General features: G+C 34.4%; 4 protein-coding genes across 9 annotated transcripts; 3 read left to right on the forward strand and 1 right to left on the reverse strand.

Moving 5' to 3' along the window:
• The first annotated feature begins 3,156 nt into the window (after positions 1-3,156).
• LOC110616524 (IRK-interacting protein) lies at positions 3,157-6,017 on the forward strand. The gene is made up of 2 exons (XM_021758914.2): positions 3,157-3,730; positions 4,268-6,017. Exons 1-2 carry the CDS (start codon positions 3,488-3,490, stop codon positions 5,801-5,803), a joined length of 1,779 nt encoding a protein of 592 aa, XP_021614606.1. The 5' UTR covers positions 3,157-3,487; the 3' UTR covers positions 5,804-6,017.
• An 814-nt stretch (positions 6,018-6,831) lies between these two features.
• On the forward strand, positions 6,832-8,644 carry LOC122723894 (UDP-glycosyltransferase 92A1-like). Its single transcript, XM_043957844.1, has one exon. It carries the CDS (start codon positions 6,980-6,982, stop codon positions 8,495-8,497), a length of 1,518 nt encoding a protein of 505 aa, XP_043813779.1. The 5' UTR covers positions 6,832-6,979; the 3' UTR covers positions 8,498-8,644.
• Positions 8,645-10,046: 1,402 nt separating this feature from the next.
• Positions 10,047-11,798, forward strand: LOC110617975 (UDP-glycosyltransferase 92A1). Its single transcript, XM_043957220.1, has one exon. It carries the CDS (start codon positions 10,206-10,208, stop codon positions 11,673-11,675), a length of 1,470 nt encoding a protein of 489 aa, XP_043813155.1. The 5' UTR covers positions 10,047-10,205; the 3' UTR covers positions 11,676-11,798.
• Positions 11,799-13,539: 1,741 nt separating this feature from the next.
• Positions 13,540-17,705, reverse strand: LOC110618015 (lysine-specific demethylase JMJ30). Of its 6 annotated transcripts, XM_021761014.2 has the most exons (7): positions 17,157-17,703; positions 16,683-16,892; positions 15,276-15,410; positions 15,051-15,194; positions 14,287-14,379; positions 13,976-14,054; positions 13,540-13,909 (listed from the first exon to the last, which is right to left on the reverse strand). In XM_021761014.2, exons 1-7 carry the CDS (start codon positions 17,613-17,615, stop codon positions 13,866-13,868), a joined length of 1,164 nt encoding a protein of 387 aa, XP_021616706.1. In that variant the 5' UTR covers positions 17,616-17,703; the 3' UTR covers positions 13,540-13,865. The 6 variants fall into 6 exon arrangements, with proteins under 6 accessions (XP_021616706.1, XP_043813758.1, XP_043813759.1 ...); XM_043957823.1 differs by lacking the exon at positions 14,287-14,379 and having other exon boundaries at positions 17,157-17,705; XM_043957824.1 differs by having other exon boundaries at positions 13,540-14,078; positions 17,157-17,704.
• Between the last annotated feature and the right edge of the window lie 2,946 nt (positions 17,706-20,651).

A 20,651-nucleotide genomic window follows, 5' to 3' on the forward strand; every position in this document is an offset into this window, starting at 1 on the left:
GATGCTCTGATATGTGAATAAAACAAAGCTAGAATTTAAATAATTGGCTTTCTTATTTTTTTTCATGAAAAGAATAATTCCATCCAGGATTTTTTCCCATGACAACTCTTGTTCTTTAACAAAAAAAAAACACGTTTTAAAATGTAATCTAAATTATCATAACACAACAATTAGAAATAGCAGATAATGTCATAAAGTCACCATCAAAGGCGAAGTGGTATGCCGGCAAATTACCATATGAGGCATCACTCTGTCTTCTCTTCCCCTATAATTGCTCTCATCATTTTGTCTACTTCTACCACTTGTTAATCACATCAAAATCATGTCAATTTATTTTAAAAAATTAATATTAAATAAAAAAATATGACAAATTTAATTATATTGAAAATTATTCTCCAGTAAAAGAAAAAAACCAACAACTTATCATTAGCTAAATTATATAGAAGTGAAATTTCTTATAAAATTATATATTATGGAAAAGCCATTGAAAAGAACACCACTGAAGAAGCCAAAACGGCAGCGGAGAGAGTTGAGTCTCATTTTTGTCTCAAACTGAATAATTTCTTATTTTTTAGCAACAAATTTAGATTCCTAACACAAAATTAAATCACGGGTTTTGATGCCTACGTTTTGTTGCTATTCACCTGTTTTATTATATATGGCAAATAACTATCAAGTCCATGTATCTTCAAAAATTTAACTATTTACTCTCTATTTTCTAAAAAACACAATTATTTGTTAAACTCTTCAATATTTTTGTTAATAAAAAGTCAATAATTAATTAAGAGAATACCATTTGAAAATTCCACAAATTCCTTTCATTATTTCCGAGGGAGGGAATGAATTGGTTCACAATCTCAAGATAAGCCTAAGAAGCTAGTGTCTCAGGTTAAATTAGAGGGTGATTACAAGAAAATGAATTGGAATCTACTTTTCACCAACAAGCAACAAAGAAAACAGGACAAAAACAAAATTATCACAAGAAAAACAACACCCTTTTAACTTTCTATTTTCAATTACTCAAAATGGCAGAGTAAAGTATCTGAATTTAGTGTCAATTATGTTAAAAGAAAGGCATGCTTACTGCTGGCTGCAATGCATAGTTTCTCCCTCTTGGCCTTTGCTGGTTGCTCTTCCTGCTTGTCAGTCCAAAGAAAGAGACACACCAAGCCCTACCCACCTCTTCTTTCTCTCTTTCTTGTTTCTTTCAAACAAGGCTGCCACTGAAATGAAAGCTTATTACTTACTAATTATATGATAATCAGTAGCTGATCTTAATGTTTGATTTATTTTTTTTTCTTTCTATTTCATATTGAATAGGGTATGCAAGTCAACATGGGATACAGATGAAAATTAGAGATGAGGTGGGTTTTGATCATTACTACAACTACTTCCATCACATCTTCTATATGAAAAGTTTCTTAGTTTATATAATATATAAATTTTAAATATTATTAATGAATTTCCATTTGAAAATACCTTAAACTTTACAGCCATGCTCAGATAGTGATCCCCATGTGGCAGGATATACATATATACACACACATATCTTAGTAATGAGAACAAAGCATTGATAGATGTGCTTGCCACTGTCCACACAATAGAGGAAAATGGGTTATTTTCCATTCAAAGTCTCCCTGAAAATTTTAGATTTTTTAGGTATAATTTTTGAAAAATTATACAATACATAAGAGGTAGTACTTCCGACAACGATTTAATATAACACAGAAATAAAAATAATCTAGTGAATTGGTACTTATTTTTTTTATGAAAGTACTAAATAATCCCTAATAGTTTTTTTTTTTTTAAAAAAAACTTTGCCAACAATGCAAAGACTTGAAAATTTTACCCTCTCCGCAGACTAAGAACAAGAACATGACCCACTTATTTACTTGTTTGGTTATTGTTCCAATCGTGAAAACAAATGAAACCTAATCCTTATTGATGTTAGGTTTTGTTAGAAATATTTCTTTTCACCTCTATCAGTATCAGCCATAATTAATTAGATTAAATTGTGTTAATATTTGACAAGAATATTACTTTTGCATGTGGAGGTTGACAAAACATACTTGCTTTTTGAATCAGTGGTTGCCTCTCAAACTTTATTTTATTTTTCTAATCAAACTAGTTATAGAAAACAACATACTATCTAGTATAAATCATATACCATCCTACATGGAATTCCATTCCCAATTTAAAATATATTTTATTATTTCTATGAAATACCCTTAAGCAATCTCTTCAAATCTACACATAAGATGGACAAATAAATATATTAAATTAAGGGATCTACAAATGAAGATAAGGGTGGCTTTCAGAGGCAATATTGAAGAGAAATGTCTCAGTTTGGTCCCCACAAAAGATTCACTGTTGAAGTAAAAAGTTTGGAACTTGGCACGTATTGGCTTATACGCATCAAGTATATATACATTACATTCTAAAATTTTCCTTTTAAATTTCTGATTAAACTAAATTAGGTCATGGATAAAATTACCAACATTTTCACTCAGAATTGGTTGCTTGAAATCTTAACAATATATAATTTTAAATTCACATAATCATTTAAGACTGACTAAAGGAGGCTTTTGCTTCTAAAGTCTGTAAACATTTTGAGGTCAACTCTCCACAGTGGTATGCACTATATGCCCATTTAAATTTTTGTTTAAGACAGTAATGGGGAGTGGATTTTGCAATTTGGTAATGTATTGTAGTCTCCATTTGTGTAATTAAGAAGCAGAAACTAAGGATTATGTTTTATGGATGATGGAGAATATTCCAATGCCAAATGATTTCCTCAACTTTCTTTAGTACCACTCCATGGAAAAAGAGCTTTTCTTGTGCCAAACAACATCAATGATTTAAACGACATTTCTTACAACATCCACCCAAGTAGTGCTCTTCAATGCATATTTCTTTCCATTATTCAAAAAATTCAAGTTTCAAACGGTTATAATATTAAATTTAAATTATTTTTTTTAGAGGGGTATTTATACAACTTAGTAAGACATTATAGTGCTAAATCAATCATGCTTGTTTCTTTTGATGTTGGCTTGTTTTGGTTATTTTGGGCAAATATGGGCATTTTGGTAAACTTATAAAACTTACCAAGACTTGCCAACAAAAGTGTAAAAAACTACCATAACCTTTCTCTCTTTTATCTCTCAATCCCTCTTACCTGCTTCACCTTCACAAGCTCACGTTCCATTAATCCACACTGAACAAAGACAAAAGCTCATTGGATTTTTTTAGGTTACCTCACCTCAACCTAACACCCCTCTCTCTATCTCTCTGCTTTCTCTATTTTACTCTACACATTATCTTCATTTTTCATATCTATAAATCAAATCCAACCATTAGATGCCCAGTTAAGAATCCAATTTGTTATTTTCTTTTATATTGAGGAAAATCCTCAGCCATATGTGTATGTATATATACTGTTATTTTCTTTGGGTGTATATGTTCTACTCTGTATTTTCCTGTGTCTTTCATGGCGGCTGCTACTACTGCTACTCAAATCTTTCAAGGCCTTGAGAACAACAACGAGAACAGCAACCATGAAGTCAGCAGACAAGAGATACAAGCTGCCATTGCTAAAGCAGTGGAGCTTAGAGCTATCCATGCTTCTCTGGTGCATGGAAGTAGCCCTGCCAATCTCAAGTTTCCATCTTCCTCCCCTGTTTCACGCCCTGTTTCTCAGTTTTCTGCTCAAGATTACCCTGTTTTCACTCCTGTAAGTTTCAGCGTCTTTTTGCAAATGCATATCTTCGTTGCTGCATATCTCTTCTCTTTTTCCTTTCTTTCTTTTCTTCCTTGAAAAAATATGGTTTCTTGGTTTTTGCTCTTTTGCCCATGTTTTGTTTCCAGATGAGAAAGAAGGGTTCCAAGTTCATGATGGAACAGATAAAGCAATGAAATTTAATTTCGCCTATTTTTGTAGTTGATGTGATTACGACATGTGTGTTTACGGAGTCGTTATCTGCATTAATTATTTTTGTATTTAATGATTTGCTTAATAAATTCTGGCTACTCTCTGTCATGGAATATTTTGTGTTCTTTGTAGCTTTTCCATTTTACAGACTTGAATGTTGTGAATGTTGGTTTTTGTAAATCAATTAAATCTTTATTCCTTCATAAATCTGTTCTGATTATCAGCAAGAATTTCTTCGACTCTGCCTCCTTTTCAATGGAGTATTCTTTTCAACTTTACTCATTACATAAAACCTTTTTTAATTAGAAATTTTTTGTTTTTTTTTCTAATCCCCAACAGAGTTATGAAGACGAGCCACTGTCCGGGCTTGAGTCGCTGCCAAAATCAAGAACATTATCAGAAAGTTGGGATGACTATGGGCTAGAAGGAGGAAATGGCTATGAAACTCTTTTATCGGATTTTAAGAAGGAGAACTCATCGTCAAGGAAAGGAATTCCTTCTGGGTTGGCCAGTTTGGAATCTCAAATTTGTCCGACTGAAGATCAAAAATCTCTCTCTGGTTCTTCTGCAAACAATATTACTGTGCTTCACACATCACCCCGGGCAGAATTCTACAAGTCTAGAAGGAGAAATAGCTTGGGAGAATTCAAATCTGTATCTTCTTGCAATAGGTGCAAAGCAGCCCCCAGTACCTCTGAGGCTGAAAATGTAACCAGGAACAGCAGGAACTCTAACATTGTTGTGCCATGGACAGATTCTCATTCACCCGCTCAGCCCCAACCCAGACACCGTGGGATCATTTCATGGTTCTTCCCAAAGTTAAAGAAGAAGCAAAAGAATGAGAATTCACCAAACCGAACAGAATCTGAGGAAGTTCCCCAGATTTTCAGGGACTTGGAGATGTTGTCAATTGAAACATTGAAGAGGGAGTTGAAAGAAGCAAATGAGAATCGAGATGCAGCCTTAATGGAGGTTGCTGAGATGAAGTCTTCACTAGGAGAACTAAGGCAGAAGCTTGAGTACTTGGAAAGTTACTGTGAAGAGTTAAAGAGAGCCTTACGGCAAGCTACAGTAGCAAAAGGTTCACAAGTAATTGAAAAACTAGGAAACTTCCCCAAGAGAGGGAAGCCCAACGATGGAAATGGAGAAAACTCAATGCCAGTAAGTGAAGAGGTAATGGTGGAGGGATTTTTGCAGATTGTATCAGAAGCAAGATTGTCAGTGAAACAATTCTGCAAGACCCTAGTTGGGCAGATTGAAGAAACAGACGGCACTCTTATGGACAGTTTGAACTTGTTTCTTCAGCCATACAAGTTGTCTCTCAATTCAAGATACTCCAAGGCAGTACTGTACCATTTGGAATCTATCATCAACCAAACCCTCTACCAAGATTTTGAGAACTCTGTATTCCAAAAGAATGGTTCACCAAAGCATTTAGATCCTGAACAAGATCGCCAAGCGCAGTTTGCATCGTTTGTTGCATTGAGGAACCTAAGCTGGAATGAAGTCTTAAGGAAGGGGACAAAATATTACAGTGAGGAGTTCAGCAAATTTTGTGATCAAAAAATGGGTTGCATTATTACAACATTGAATTGGACAAGAGCATGGCCTGAACAGCTTCTGCAAGCCTTCTTTGTTGCTGGTAAATGCATATGGTTGCTTCATTTGCTTGCTTTTTCATTTAATCCACCTCTGGGTATTATAAGGATTGAAGAGAATAGGAGCTTTGATCCACATTACATGGAGGATATGTTGATGGATAGGCAAAGGTCACATGGTCCAAGCAGGGTTAAGATCATGGTGATGCCAGGATTTTATGTTCAGGATAGGGTTTTAAGGTGTAAGGTTCTTTGTAGGTACAAGTCTGCATCTTAAATTAAGCAGTTTTCTTCTTATTGATGTTTTAATAAAAAGTTGTGATACTAACAAAGCAGATTAGGGGAAGTTTTGAAAGTTCCAAAGTTTTTATGTGATGTGATTGGGTTCTTTCAGATTGGTTATTGTAGTATGTTGTGGGTGAATTAGATGAAGATATCACTTGTAATGGATTCATCATTTTCTTATTATATATAGTAGATATTTATTTGGATGTTGTGTCCAAAGGAATATTAAGAAATATATTTATATTGTTTTCTTTCGCTTTCATGTGCGATTGGTTTCCTTACCCTGAGTTCCTCTCCAAAACGACACCCTTTGCATAGTCACACGCCCATCAATTATCAACGGAGATAAGCCAAGAAGTCCAAGAACGATATAATTTTTATGTTAATTAAAGTAATAATACGCTGACCTTCACCTAGACCAGAGATGCATTTTTCTGGTTTCGACGTGTCGGATTGGATTTCTATTAGCTAGGATTCATGTGTTTTAGGCCTACATTAATGTTGTGGGCTTGGACTTGTCTTACTTTAGGCCATGGCCTGCTCTGTACCTTCCACTAATTAATGATTGTTTTACCTTCAAAAAAAAAAAAAAAAAACACACACACACACAACCAATCAGACCGTTAGCCAGCTATCCATTGTTTTTTTTGGGTCTGAGATATAGATTACAAAAGCCTAAGAAGGCAGAGCATGCAATACAAAGGTATCCATTGTTGACCGACAACTTTTAAACCTCCAACAGCTTTTTTAATTTCTTGGACAGATGAACATCGGACAACTTACAATATATGAATTCACCAAGAGATGTCAGGTGTATTATATTAATTTTGGGAAACTATTGAGAATATTATTATTATTTAATTTAACGCATTTTCCAAGAGTTAAAACTATCATTTCACTGACCTAAATATATTAAAATTCAACCTTTGTAGTTATAAATTTACATATATAATGTTAAATTTGCATAAGCTGAACTTGATAATCTATCTTAACTCATCTGTACATAATTTTCATTGTCGGTCAAGTAAATATATGATTACAATAAAAATCACTCAAAGTATACAAAATTTTATCTATAAATTTGAATTTCAGATTGTAGAGAGTATCACTCAAATATCCCTTCTTTCTTTTGGTTGTCTTCTTCCCGCAGCCACTTCATCTTTCTCTAATGGCAGAAACTAAACATAATGTAGTAATGATTCCGTTCATGGCACAAGGCCATATAATCCCTTTTCTTGCTTTAGCCCTTCAACTTGAGCAGAGAAAAGGTTGTACCGTAACCTTTGTTAACACTCCTCTCAATATTCAGAAGCTAAGATCATCTTTGCCTCGTAACTCTTCTATTCACCTCCTTGAAATCCCCTTCAATAGCTCTGATTATGGCCTTCCTCCCGATACCGAAAACACCGATTCTCTCCCCCATGATCTCATCTTAAATTTTCTACAATCTTCTTTAGCTCTCAAACCCGTTTTCAGGAAGTTAATTTCTGACCTTGTCCATGAATCATGTGGTCAGCCTCCTGTTTGCATCATCACAGACATGTTCTTTTCTTGGTGTGCAGAGATTGCGCATGAGTTTGGAATTTTCCATGCGATATTTTGTGGAGGTGGTGGTTATGGCTTTGCATGTTGCTTCTCTTTGTGGCTGAACCTACCCCACCGGAACACCGACTCCGAGGAATTCACGTTGCCAGATTTCCAGGAGGCATCTAAATTTCATGCAACCCAGCTAACAAAACATCTACGGAATGCTGATGGTAGGGATTCCATTTCAGTGTTTCAGAGGAAAATGCTTCGTGGATGGTACAATGCAGACGGGATTTTGATGAACACGGTGGAGGAGCTTGACAAGCTCGGATTGACGTATTTCAGAAGAAAAATTGGCCGACCAGTTTGGCCAATTGGTCCAGCTCTATTATCCTCAAGAACTCGCGCAGGAAAAGCAACAGGAATCGCGCCAGACGTATGTGAAAAATGGCTTGATACAAAACCGTTGAATTCTGTTCTATACATATCTTTTGGTTCACAGAACACATTATCAGAATCAAATATAGTGCAACTAGCAATGGCATTGGAAGCTAGTAGCGTAAATTTTATTTGGGTTGTCAGGCCACCGTTAGGCTTTGACATAAACTCGGAATTTAAAGCAAAAGAATGGCTGCCTGAAGGTTTTGAAGAAAGAATTAAAGCTTCGGGGAGAGGGTTACTGGTGCAAAAATGGGCACCCCAGGTGGAAATTCTGTCACATGGGGCTATTGCTGCATTTTTGAGTCACTGCGGATGGAATTCAACGCTTGAAGCTCTTAGCTGCGGGGTTCCAATAATTGGATGGCCACAGGCAGCAGAACAGTTTTACAATGCGAAGTTTTTGGAAGAGGAGATTGGAGTTTGTGTGGAGGTAGGCAGAGGACTAACCTGTGAAGTGAGACATGATGCTATAGCAAGAAAGATTGAATTGGTGATGAATGAGACAGAGAAAGGAATAGAAATGAGAAGGAGAGCTTGTGACGTGAGAGACATGATGAAAGAGGCCATTAAAGCTGAGAAAGGATTCGTGGGATCTTCGGCTAAAGCCATGGATGAGTTCTTGAATGCGGCAATGCTTATGAGGAAGGACATAGACACAAGCACGAGGGTTCCAAATGGGGAAGTGTTAAAGCAGTTGTGTCCATGCAGAGATGGGTGATTATTAATAGGAGCACATGGGTAACTTTTACAATGCGGGGAAGAAATTTGGGCTTTGTCCTATATATGCGGCGTTGCCTGATTGTCCTTGCTTTCTTTTGTGTGGTCTGGAAAAACGAAAGCTTTCCACTGCGTTATCAACTCCAAATCGTTTAGCAGTTATTATTTTCCTTCAATAAAATCCAATTTTGCTTTGACAGCTAATTTTTGGTATATTTAAATATTTTTATAATAATATTAATATAACGAAATTTGAATTACAAATAATTTTTGAAAATAATTTAGTATTATTATTATTATTAAGTTTATATATACATTTTTTATTACTAACTAATTCCAACTCTTTATTTTTTAAAAATAATTATTATCATGTCTTTATTTTTTAAGCTAATTAATTATCGTTGAATTGGCTAAATTTCTTTACATGCTCTTTCAATTTCATAATTTTTATTTATTTTTTTAATTATTTTAAAATTATTTTTTTCATTTTAATAATATATAAATTTATTATTATAATTTTATTTAAATTTATCCTATTTTAAATAATCTCTCATTAAATATTATTTTTTAAAATAAATATTTAAAATATCTCTTAATATTTAATAAAAATTAAAATTTTAAAGATAGATATAATTAACAAGTTCATAAAAAATTAATTTTTTTAATATGTATAAAAAATAAAGTGAATAAAAATTATAAAATGGAGTGAATAATATTTTTAAGTCATTTGAATTAATATTAGAGGTAACTCTTACATCTTTTAATTTCTAAAAAATAAATACTCTTATTTTTTTATCTATCATTCTGGTATATTTTTTAAAATAAATATCGTGATTTTAATACTCTATTAAATATTTTCTTTTTTTATTTACTCTTCAATAAATGAAATATTTCTAAAATATTAATTAAATTCATTTTACATAGACTTCTTAATTGAACGTATTATAATATTTTTTATCTCTAATTTTATTAAATTTATATATTTATTATTCTCGTGAAAAAATCTTAAACTATAAAATAAAAAAAAATAGCTGGAGTAATTTAATTTTATCAACTTGTTTGCTTTCACTAGGCCTGGAAATAGGTTTTTAGGGTCCGGTTAGTCTCTATTGGGTTAGGGTTTCTTTTGGTCTTCTATTGAGATGTCTCTTTATTGTGGGCCTAACTAGATTAAATACTGATTTATGGGCCTTTTGAGAGAAAAAGAAAAAAAGGTATTGTCGTGTTTCTTTACCCAATTTTGTGAATATTTTTATGGAAACAAAATGGAAATGCAGACAACCTCAATGACAAAAGTAGAAGTAAATAATTTTTTTTTTTAAGTCAGTTCATAACTAAATTTTGAAGTAATATAAAATTTAAAGGTTTAATATTTATATTTTTATAGAGCTAAAGATGTTTAAATCTTTAATTTTATAAAATTCAGGTAAAGGTTAAAGTATCCCCCCTCCCACAGTCCCACTCACTTGTGTGTGAAGCTTTGGACCAATTTGGCTTTATACTTTTTACCTTTGACTAGCGACAACATTGGACCAATGATACCCATCCTCAAAATTAGCAAAGAGAAAAAGAGGGTGTGAAATATGTGAATAGCGTCATTGTCCAACCGCTACCCTGTAAATTAAAAGGAAACAGATCTCTCTCTCTCCCCTTCTCCTCCTCCTCCACTTTCTCCTTCCTGGTTCTTGGTCTCTATCCATCCCTCAAAAATGGCACCCACAAAAGAGAATATTGTGATGTTCCCATTCATGGCACAAGGCCATATCATCCCTTTCCTAGCTTTAGCCCTTCATATAGAGCGAACAAGCAACTACAACATCACCTTTGTTAACACTTCTCTCAACCTCAACAAACTCAACTCTTCTCTCCCTCCTAACTCTTCCATTCGTCTTCTTGAAATTCCCTTTGATAGCTCCGATCATGGCCTCCCTCCCCACACTGAAAACACCGATGTTCTTTCTTACCCTCTCATCATTCGCCTCCTCCATGCCTCCACTTCCCTCCAGCCTGCTTTTAGGAAGCTCATTCAGGATATTACATGTGAGCAAGGAGGCCACCCTCCCCTTTGTATTATTGCTGACTTCTTCTTTGGTTGGACTGCTACTGTTGCTAAAGAGCTTGGTGTCTTTCATGCTGTGTTTAGTGGTGCCGGTGGATATGGCTTGGCATGTTATTACTCTGTCTGGCTAGCTCTTCCTCACAGGAATACCGAATCCGACGAGTTTGAGCTGCAAGATTTCAAGGAAGTTTCAAAGCTTCATGTGACCCAATTGCCACTCAGTATTTTAGAGGCAGATGGGACTGATTCTTGGTCTATTTTCCAGAGAAAGAATCTACCAGCTTGGGTGGATTCAAATGCGATTTTGTTTAACACGGTGGAGGAGTTTGATCAGATTGGTTTGTCTTACTTTAGGCGAAAAATAGGTCGGCCGGCTTGGGCAATAGGGCCAGTTCTGCTATCAACGGAAAACCGAGCTCGTTTCGGCAAAGAAGATAGTATAACAACAGATCTTTTCAAAGAATGGCTAGATTCCAAGCCCGTGAATTCAGTTCTGTACGTGTCATTTGGATCGCATAATACAATTGCTCCATCGCAGATGATGCAATTAGCTATGGCTTTGGAGGCCAGCGGCAAGAATTTTATCTGGGTTGTTAGACCACCAATAGGTTTTGACATAAACTCAGAATTCAGAAGCAAAGAATGGTTGCCAGAGGGATTTGAAGAAAGAATCAAAGAATCAGGAAAAGGTCTGTTGGTGCATAAATGGGCACCCCAAGTGGAAATCTTGGCTCATAAATCTACAGGCGCATTTCTGAGTCACTGCGGATGGAATTCAACTCTTGAAGCTCTAAACCACGGGGTGCCATTGATTGGATGGGCAATGGCAGCGGAGCAGTTTTTCAACGTAAAGTTCTTGGAAGAAGAATTGGGGGTGTGTGTGGAAGCTGCTAGAGGGAAGACTTGTGAGATTAGGTGTGAAGAAATAAAGGAAAAAATTGAATTGGTGATGAATGAGACAGAGAAAGGGAAGGAAATAAGAAGGAAAGCTTGTGAGGTAATGGAAATGATAAAAAATGCAATGAAAGATAAGGATGGTTTGAAAGGTTCATCTCTGAAAGCGTTGGATGATTTTTTCCAAGCTGCTTTATCAATGAGAAAAAAGACGCACCAACAGTAAGACTTTGGAGTTTTTCTTTCCTTTTTCTTTTTTCAGCTTTCTTTTACATTTCCCATCATATCAATAATAATCATATTAGCATTTGGGAAAAAAAATCCAGTAATTTCCAAAATTTTAGCAACAGTGCATATTCCAGATCAGTTTAATTTTTATTTTTCTTTTCATATTTTTTTAAGGATATAAAAATGAATGAGATACAAGACTATTATAAATATAGCAAATCATAGAAGTCTAAGTAAGTCTAAGCAGCACATGTATCCAAAATTCACCGCCACCCAATTTTTTTTCTTTTTTAGATATTAGCAGCAAGAAATAATGTTTGAACCGCTGTACTGCCAGAATTGAGGTTTATTTAGTTGGAGTATAGTAAGCTAACTGCTTAAATATATGAGTTAAAATATATTTATTTGATTTATTTTAATTGAAAATTTTTCATACTATTAAATTATATTAATATTTTTCTAAAAGTAGTTTTTTTAATTTCTCAATTATATTTGTAAAGGGAATTTTTTTTTCCTGAATAAAGGGAACAGTGTGTTCTGTGTCATGCCAAATCGCGAAATGGGTCTTATGCTCCACATGGACTCACCTAGGATAAATAAATTTTGGTCGTCATCATGTATACAGGAGTTCGTCTCTAATTGACTATTTTTTTAAAAAAATATTTTTTTAAAAGAAATTTCAACCTCGATTCAAACGACAAGTGCTTTGTAGAAATGTAAAAGAGTGCAGTGAAATAAGACAAAATTATTAAGTCTTAATCTTGGATTAATTAAAATAAATCTATAAATTCTTTATCACTATTCAATTTTATTAGACACTGAATCAAGTAATTATATTTTAACTTATTTTTTAAAGAATAAAAAGAAAATATTTTTATAATTCAAGTTAAATAAGATTATTAAAATTGATAAAATTTAAATATTCATTAAAAAATCTTTATATTTACTATGAAGCATATTTATTTTATTTGAAATTAATATCTTAATAAAAATTTATTAATAACTCCGTACTGTAATAATAAATTCTACACTACACATCAAATTATAGAAATAGTTTTGTATTGTAGATGCTTTTTTAATTATCCCAAACAATTAAATAATGACCACGCCAATGGGGCGGTAGAGCTGGATTTTAAATGACACGTCGGCCAAAAAAAAAAAAAAGAAAAAAAGAAAAGGAAAAGTGATTTTAAATGACAGACGGTACTCCTTATTCTAGCCACAATTAACAAAACAAAAGTTTTATATTCAAAAAAGAAAAGCAGAGTAGCTATTATTGCTGGTATAAAATTATCAAATAATTTAAGTTAATTATTTTAAATTAAGTAAAAAATAAATTAGATTAAAAAAATTATAAAATAATTTAAGTTAATTATTTTAAATTAAATAAAAACTGAATTAAATTAAAAAAAATTATAAAATATAACTAAAAAAAAAATTATATAAAATGAAGCTAAAACAATCGTACTATTTAACTTATATCGGTCGTCATAAAATTGAGTGGTTGATTTTAAAATTATTTGAATTAATTTAAATTAGACCGTTACGATGATTATTATTATAAATGCGCCCAGTGCATTATAAGGCAGGCCCCAGAAGCATCAAAAACACAGAATAGCAACCAGGATATCTGCAGCCAGCAATCAATTGAATAATTGAATCTCAGCTAAATGCCATGAACGAGACAAAAGTCCCTTCATATACAAATTTTATCATATTTTATTACTTATAATACATGTATGCGTGGATTGCTCTATTCGTCAGCACAAAAAAACAAAAGCAGTTGAAAAAATTTTAAAAAAACGAAAAACAAGAATGAAAGATAAGACAGTGAGCAAAACATCAAATGACACAAACAATTAGATCGACAACCAACTTCATTACTTAATCCAATATCACAAAGGAAATCAGAATCTCATCCTTCCATAGGATAGGAGAGGTGAATACTACTAGAGGTGAATACTACTTCACACTAGAGGAAAAAAAAAGGTCGACTCTCACTTTAGTTTCTATTACTAAACTTCCTAAAGATTACAACATCAACATACGCGTCTTCTACCATATATTTTCCATTAACCGTTGCTCTCTGTATAAAAATGCATCTGCTGGTATTTTGCAGTTCACACTGTTGATAGCTTAGCACTGTTCTTAGTCATATCAGAAAGGATCAAATATCAATACACTATCATCAAGACACAGCTGAACTGCCAGTGTCGCTCCACCAGTATGTAACTGAAAAACTAATTGTTAGTGATCGGACATAGTGCCACCATTTTGGTGGGATGTAAAGCATTTCACCTTCTTCTAAAATGCAGTCCAGGAATTCCAAGTCGTGTACTTTTGGAAATTCTTTCTCATCTATGTTGTCCAGATCAACCTTCAAAAAACATGGAAATACTGTCTTCACCATTGAAGGCAAAAAAATAATCTATATAATGGTTACTGATATTTGGACAGAGATACCAACAAATGATATTCCGTGCATAAATTGTTGGAGATTTACAGCACACACAGAGCTAGAGCGTGGAATTCATGTCAAAATAAGAAAACAAGGATAACTCATCCAGATGGTTCCAAAAGATGAAAGAAAGTTTTAAGAAAGCAGTTACCTGGCTGGAATTGAAAAGCATGGTTTCACCATGTGGATACAGTTCTTCACACAATGAAGCAGGGTAAAGCCTAATATACTTTTTCCCAACAACCTGAAATAACAAAATGATAATTGTATAGGCAAACAATCTGCACACAAGTCTATCCTATGCTACAGATTACCTTTATACTATACACACATGCAAACACCAATATGGTAAATAAGCAAAATGAAACAACCATGTCATGGTAAAAGAATCAGACCATAAAAATGATTTATGAGATAGAAGGCTATTCAATCTATTCAAAATCAAACTGAAAATAGTAGGACTGGGAGAACAGGCAGATGAACCATCTTTATTATAGATTCAACTTTTAGATTTCTAGAGGCATGCAACTAAGGGGAAGTTTAGCAACAATTTTTTGCTACCGCATAAATTAGGTTGTTTGCCTGATAGAACTACAAATGCACCACACTTTCTATGTGAGTTGATCAATATGGAACTGCTACACAAGTAACATTACTCCAATAAACGAACTTATACATTTCTGCAACAAATAAAACAGTACAAAGATATTCAGAAGACGGCGTTTCTAAAAAGCACAGCACCCACACATGTGCAACAAGGAGAAACAACACCACTACCACAAGAGCTAGGAGAGAGAAAAGAGTAAAACTCCACCGGCAAAAAAACCCAACAAAAAAGTAGAAAGAAAACCTTGCCAAAGATCCATAATCAAAGAACATATTGGAATGAACTATCATTATTCACGTATTTAATACCTGAGCAAGTATATTATGGTGTGGATCATGGTGTAATGGTGTAACTGTTCCAGCTGGACCAAACCAAGCATTAACAGACCTGAGCTCCCCACCACCAACAAAACAGTAGTCAGGAATGCAAATGTCATCCCTTAGCTCATTTATCTGTCATTTAAAAGTCAAAAAGACAACATTAATAGCTGGCAGACTTTGATGTATTAATCCCCAATAATGCACAAAATAGACCTGATCAAATAATGGATGTTGCGCAAGATAGGTGGGGCCATCAGAAGAAGTACCATTGGACTGAATCCTCTCGAGGAACTGGGAAAATGTTATAAGCTCTTGTTTCCACTCTTGGCATAGGTAATTTTTCCCAACCTGCAAAATAATTACAAAAATTCCCAATCTCCTTTTGTTGAATAACACACACAGAGGTACGCACACGACCAACACCACCACTCTTATATGCACAAAAATAAGTTAAAATATATGCATAGTCAAGCATCATATATTCAGCATCTCAATGACTCATATCTGGACTTGCGCTGACTGCTTGGTTAGCATTACAAAAGCATGGCTTGGCATACAAACAAAACATATTGAATATGTAACAGAACTCCCAGATAATGTCCTGCTATCCAGCTTATGGTAACTTATAAGTATATTATGTTATATCAAAAAAACTAGATCAATTTAATGAATAAATAGTTCATCATATTCAAAATTTTAATTGAGTTTTATTTCAAATTGTTCAATTTAAGATCTTGCTTGTAAATGAGAAAGGAAATTCCCACTCAAATCAAATTTTAAAAACTAAAAAGTGCATTCAAAGTTACATCTTTATAGTAAGTTTCTAACTTCGCACTCAAACAAGGTGATCATTTTTATACATGAATCTTGTTTATATTTGGTAACTAGAGAGATCATAAGGTGGTGATCAGTTGCCACGTGAAAGTCAAATTCAATCGCGGTTTAGAATCAAGCAAGACAAGATTTTTTTTATTCACTCTTTTCCTTCCCTTCCTCTGTTTTGTAGTTTTAGTTGGGTTGATAGGAAGAATGTCTATGGCTAGTAAAAATTTGTTCTTTGCATTCATCATACCATCGTTCTTATACATGCTTTTGCCCCTTTTTCCAGTTGGACTCATTATGTCATCCACAGTAACCTAATGTCATTTGCTACACAGCAACTGTTCTTTTTTTCTTTTGTCATTGTGCGTGTCTGATCTGTATGGTATATTTATCACAACCCTTCAGTCATTTAATGCTAGGTCGGCCAAGCCAAGGTAATTGAGGCATATCACAAATCTTTCTTGAAGTTTTGTGGTGAGGTTGTTAGGAGGCGCATAAAACGCCACCTTCCCTCAGGTTGGTTATTAACAGTCCAGGTTAATATTTGACCATGGAATTGCGGTTTATTTTAGCCTTACTGGTCCGACCCACAAATCTTAAGTGGGTTTTCCATGCCTCTTTTGCGTTATTGAAGGTGTAAAATTTGGGATTATCATTATTCAATGAATCTAATCTATGTATTATAAATCCCAAACTTGTATATCAGATTCAAACCATTAATTCCAAACACAGCCTAAATGTAAAGTAAAACGCAAACTTTTAATTAAATTTCATCCTTAGAGTTGGTAGAGAAATCACCTCGACTGGAACGGTGCGGTCACCAGCAACCCTTTTGAGGTAATCCATGTCATTCCACTTTTTCCTGGCAGGCCAATGAGTCATACAATCACTAATTATAACTGGAGAACCACATAAGAAATGCTCACGTAGAAATGCTTCCATAGATGGGGCAGATTTGTTCACTACAGTCTTGCAAGACAAGGACTTCGCAGGTAAAAATTGAAGCACCTGCAGATTTAAAACAACAGAATTAAAACAGAGAGAGAATAATAATACATTAAACTCGGTTAGAACCGGATCGCGAAGTAGACTATTTGGAAAAAGCAACTGCAATGATTCAATAGGTTTCCAACTAAATAATGATAGAGTTGTGAATGTTCGAATTTCAGAATTTTATAATCCTTTCCGCTAATATTAGATATCTAAATACAAACTATTGTAAGTCCAAATCGTTCAGCATTCTATACAGAGAGAATCAGAGACAAACCTCACCTCCACCTTATCAAACTCAGCTTCTGGAGCCAAGTTATGCTCCGATTTCTCAAAACTCTCACATCGGTCGTCATTTTCTCTCGTTTTCGCTGATATAATTTCAACAGCGGAGTCCAAATCCTTCCTCAGCAACATGCCTCCCATGATCAGACCCATATCCAAAACCCTAAGCGCGTCTTTGAGCTCACCGTTTCGATAATGGAACTTGGCCACGTGGAGACACGCCATTGAGTAAGCGTCTCTCCAGACTGGGAGAACAGAATGCCAGGGACCAGAATGGAGCTGCTCCCAAGCCATCTCACGGGCAGCCTCCGCCGCTCGGAAGTCGCCGGAGGCAGCAAGTGTGGCCATGCTGACGTAAGCGTAGCCTCCGTGGGAAGAAATGGACTGGAGGAGATTGGAGGATTCGGCGTCTAGGATAGGAGTGGAAAGCTGATCCGCGACGGCAGCAGCGTACATGGGTCCCGGTGAGTGGTGGTGGCTAGAGAGAAAGAATCAAAGAAGTGCAAAAGGATATTTTGGCGAATGATTAGTTGGCTTTGTTTAATGATTGGGAGCTTGGGATATTAATAAGGCCAGAGAGATATTTAATGGGATATTTTCTCATGATTTTTTTAACATTTTTATTTTATAGTCTCTAAATTTAAAATGATACCATTAAATTAAAATAATTGTAGTTTAATTTGTCTTTGCCTCACAAATATTTTTTATATATTTTTTAAAAATTTAAAATAATTTTTGAAATAATTATCATATTCAATTAATTTTTTATTTAAAATTTATTGATTCATTAAATTTAAATTTAATCGAAACAAATTTAATAAATGAAAAAAATTTAAATTTAATTGAATATAGTAATTGATTTAATAGACTGTACAAGTTAATCTATTATTAAAATTATAGTAATTTCTATATTAATTGGCAGAATATAATTTGGCATTGATATGGAATTTGGTTTTAATCATAGAAATTTCTGTTTATAGAAAAAGAAAATATTGATGAAAGAAACAAGACATGAATGGGCGAAGGTGGTACGAGATAAGGACTAACTGTAATACAACCAACACAAAGAAAATAAGACAAAATTGTCGCATGGTGATGTTAGTTACCAACTAATTATATGAAGAGATATTTAGGAAGCAACTAATGGCTATTGATTCATTTAGTACTGACGCAACTTCCAAAATAATTCATTATGTGTTGGACACTTTTGCAGTGACTATTGAAAATGCCCTTCATCAGAAATGGGGGCCAATATCATATCATCTCTCATTTTATTCTGTTTTAATCAATATTTAACCCTTAAAATGGGTTACCGCAGTTTAATGAAATTTTCAAAATATAGGAATCAATGACAATATGTAGGTTTTCGTGAATCATTCTTTGTTTGTTCTTTTTTAATGATGACACTTTGAACTAGTGACCTAATCAAAGAGATCATATAGGTTGAAAATTGATTTTTTTTAGGGGGAAAAAAAATCTCCCTTTCTGCTTTAGGCTCAGCAAGAACTCACAATCATCCAAAACTCAATAGAAAAGAAGAAGTGGGCTCGCAAAAGTTTGGAAAAGGGTGCTACTGCTACAACTCTAGTTGGGAGCTAACCCTTTCTGTAAAAAAACATCACAAAGAAAAGCTATCCTAAATGTTATGATCTAGCTATCCATATATACAAAATGAGCGTCAATGGCAGAAGAGGCAATAAAGAGATAACAACTATTGTGGTAAGTGCGAAGATTCATCATCAAAAGAGGGCTTTTAATTAGAGAGCTCATGGTCTTGTGGGATTGTTATTGTGATGAAGAGGGTCTGGTCCAGTTGGCACTTCCCTCGCCGAGTTCTCTGCAACTATAGTTGAAACTCCCTTTCCCAGACTCTTAACTACATGGCTTTCAAGACCCTGCATTCAAAGAAAAGAACCAACGAAACCCATTAAAGGAATAAGCTTGAAAAATAAAGAAAGCAAAATTTGATAAAAGAGATCAGAAGAAAGAGAAAAGTGTCCTCATTTCAAGAATGAATCTCTAAAAGAAGAAGACGCAAAATGTGTACCTTTTTTTTTCCATGGTGTTCATTTTTATTACGACACAAGGTTTTAAAAGTTAGTCTTTCTCAAATACCTGTGTAGCTGTAGATGTAGCTGCATCTTCTGCTACACCACCCTGTAAACCTGATCACGCCATGGTTGAGACAAGTTAAGCAAAAATCCAAACAAGAGGAGGAGAGAGGGAGAATATTAAAGCTTACGGGTACGAGAAGAATGGACAAAAGATATAAAAACCAGCAGTGAAATGACCATGGAGATTGAACATGTTGATAGAGGTTTCCCAAACGCCATTTTATGAAAAAGGAGCATTCTGAAAAACATAGAAAAGAGGCAAATATACGTTCATAAAACCCTTCGATAAGCCCGGTGACTATGATGCTGATGCTGCTGACGATTAAGCGATTTCCTTTTTCTCTGGAAATATCGAAATCACCCCTGTAACGTTAAATTTACAGTTCCATATTTTGGGTTTCTTGCCTAAAAGTCATATCTGACCTTTAAAACTAGAGAATTACCACCGAACTGCGCTCGAAATTGTTATGACCTGCAAGGATATAGTTGTCTTTACATCTTAAGGAGAATAAGGACCCTTTCAAGGTTTACAGTTGGCACATGCAACGACGGACATCATCGTACGGACAGTGGCGGCGTTAGAAATGGCTTGAAATGTCGCCTCCGATGATTGATTCTAGTAAGGCCCAGATCAATAAATTTTGAATTAAAAATTTATTCATACAAAATTAATTAATAGTATATAATAAAATATGTTTATAATAAAAAAACAAAATAATTTTTACCTCTCAATTTTGTAGAGAGAGATCTCTCTTTCTTTTTTCTACCGTGGGGCAAAGTCCTTATCGTCTGCCGCCTGTCAGTTGTTCCTGACCCCTTACGAGTAGAGGACGACTCTTCCATCCAGTTTTGTGGGTTCTCTTTCCCCTCTTTCAAGTGGATGTAAATAGTATTTTTGATTGGTTTTCTTAATCGAAGTTTCAAAGGAGGACTTTTGAAAATCTATTGTTTGGTTGCTTTTTGTATTCTTTTATTTTCTATAAGGAAGTGAAACAATTTTAAAAACAGAAAATTCATACTTTGGTCTTGCATGCATCATTTTCCTTGGTGAGGATCTGATTTTTCTCTGTTGAGTTTTTCTTTCTTCCTTGGATTGTTGGTGTATGTTGAAGGTTGAACCAGTCCTTTTGCCCCACCCTATTTCTTCGCACGATGAGAATGATTAACCGGTGGTCATTTATAGTTTGCCTGAGCACACAGCATCCCCTTTCTCGCTTTTATGAACTGGTTGAAGCTTCTCGAGTCAAGGCGTGTACTCTTGAAGCCCGATTATTACATATGCTTTTCTCCTGATTTTCTTGCTCCTCTTCCTTCTTGTTGCATAGATTGGCCTGAATCTTGTCCTTCCTACTTCAATTTGATTTTTTAGCTTGATTTT

This window comes from Manihot esculenta, chromosome 6, assembly GCF_001659605.2.
Source record: "Manihot esculenta cultivar AM560-2 chromosome 6, M.esculenta_v8, whole genome shotgun sequence".
Classification (NCBI taxonomy): domain Eukaryota; kingdom Viridiplantae; phylum Streptophyta; class Magnoliopsida; order Malpighiales; family Euphorbiaceae; genus Manihot; species Manihot esculenta.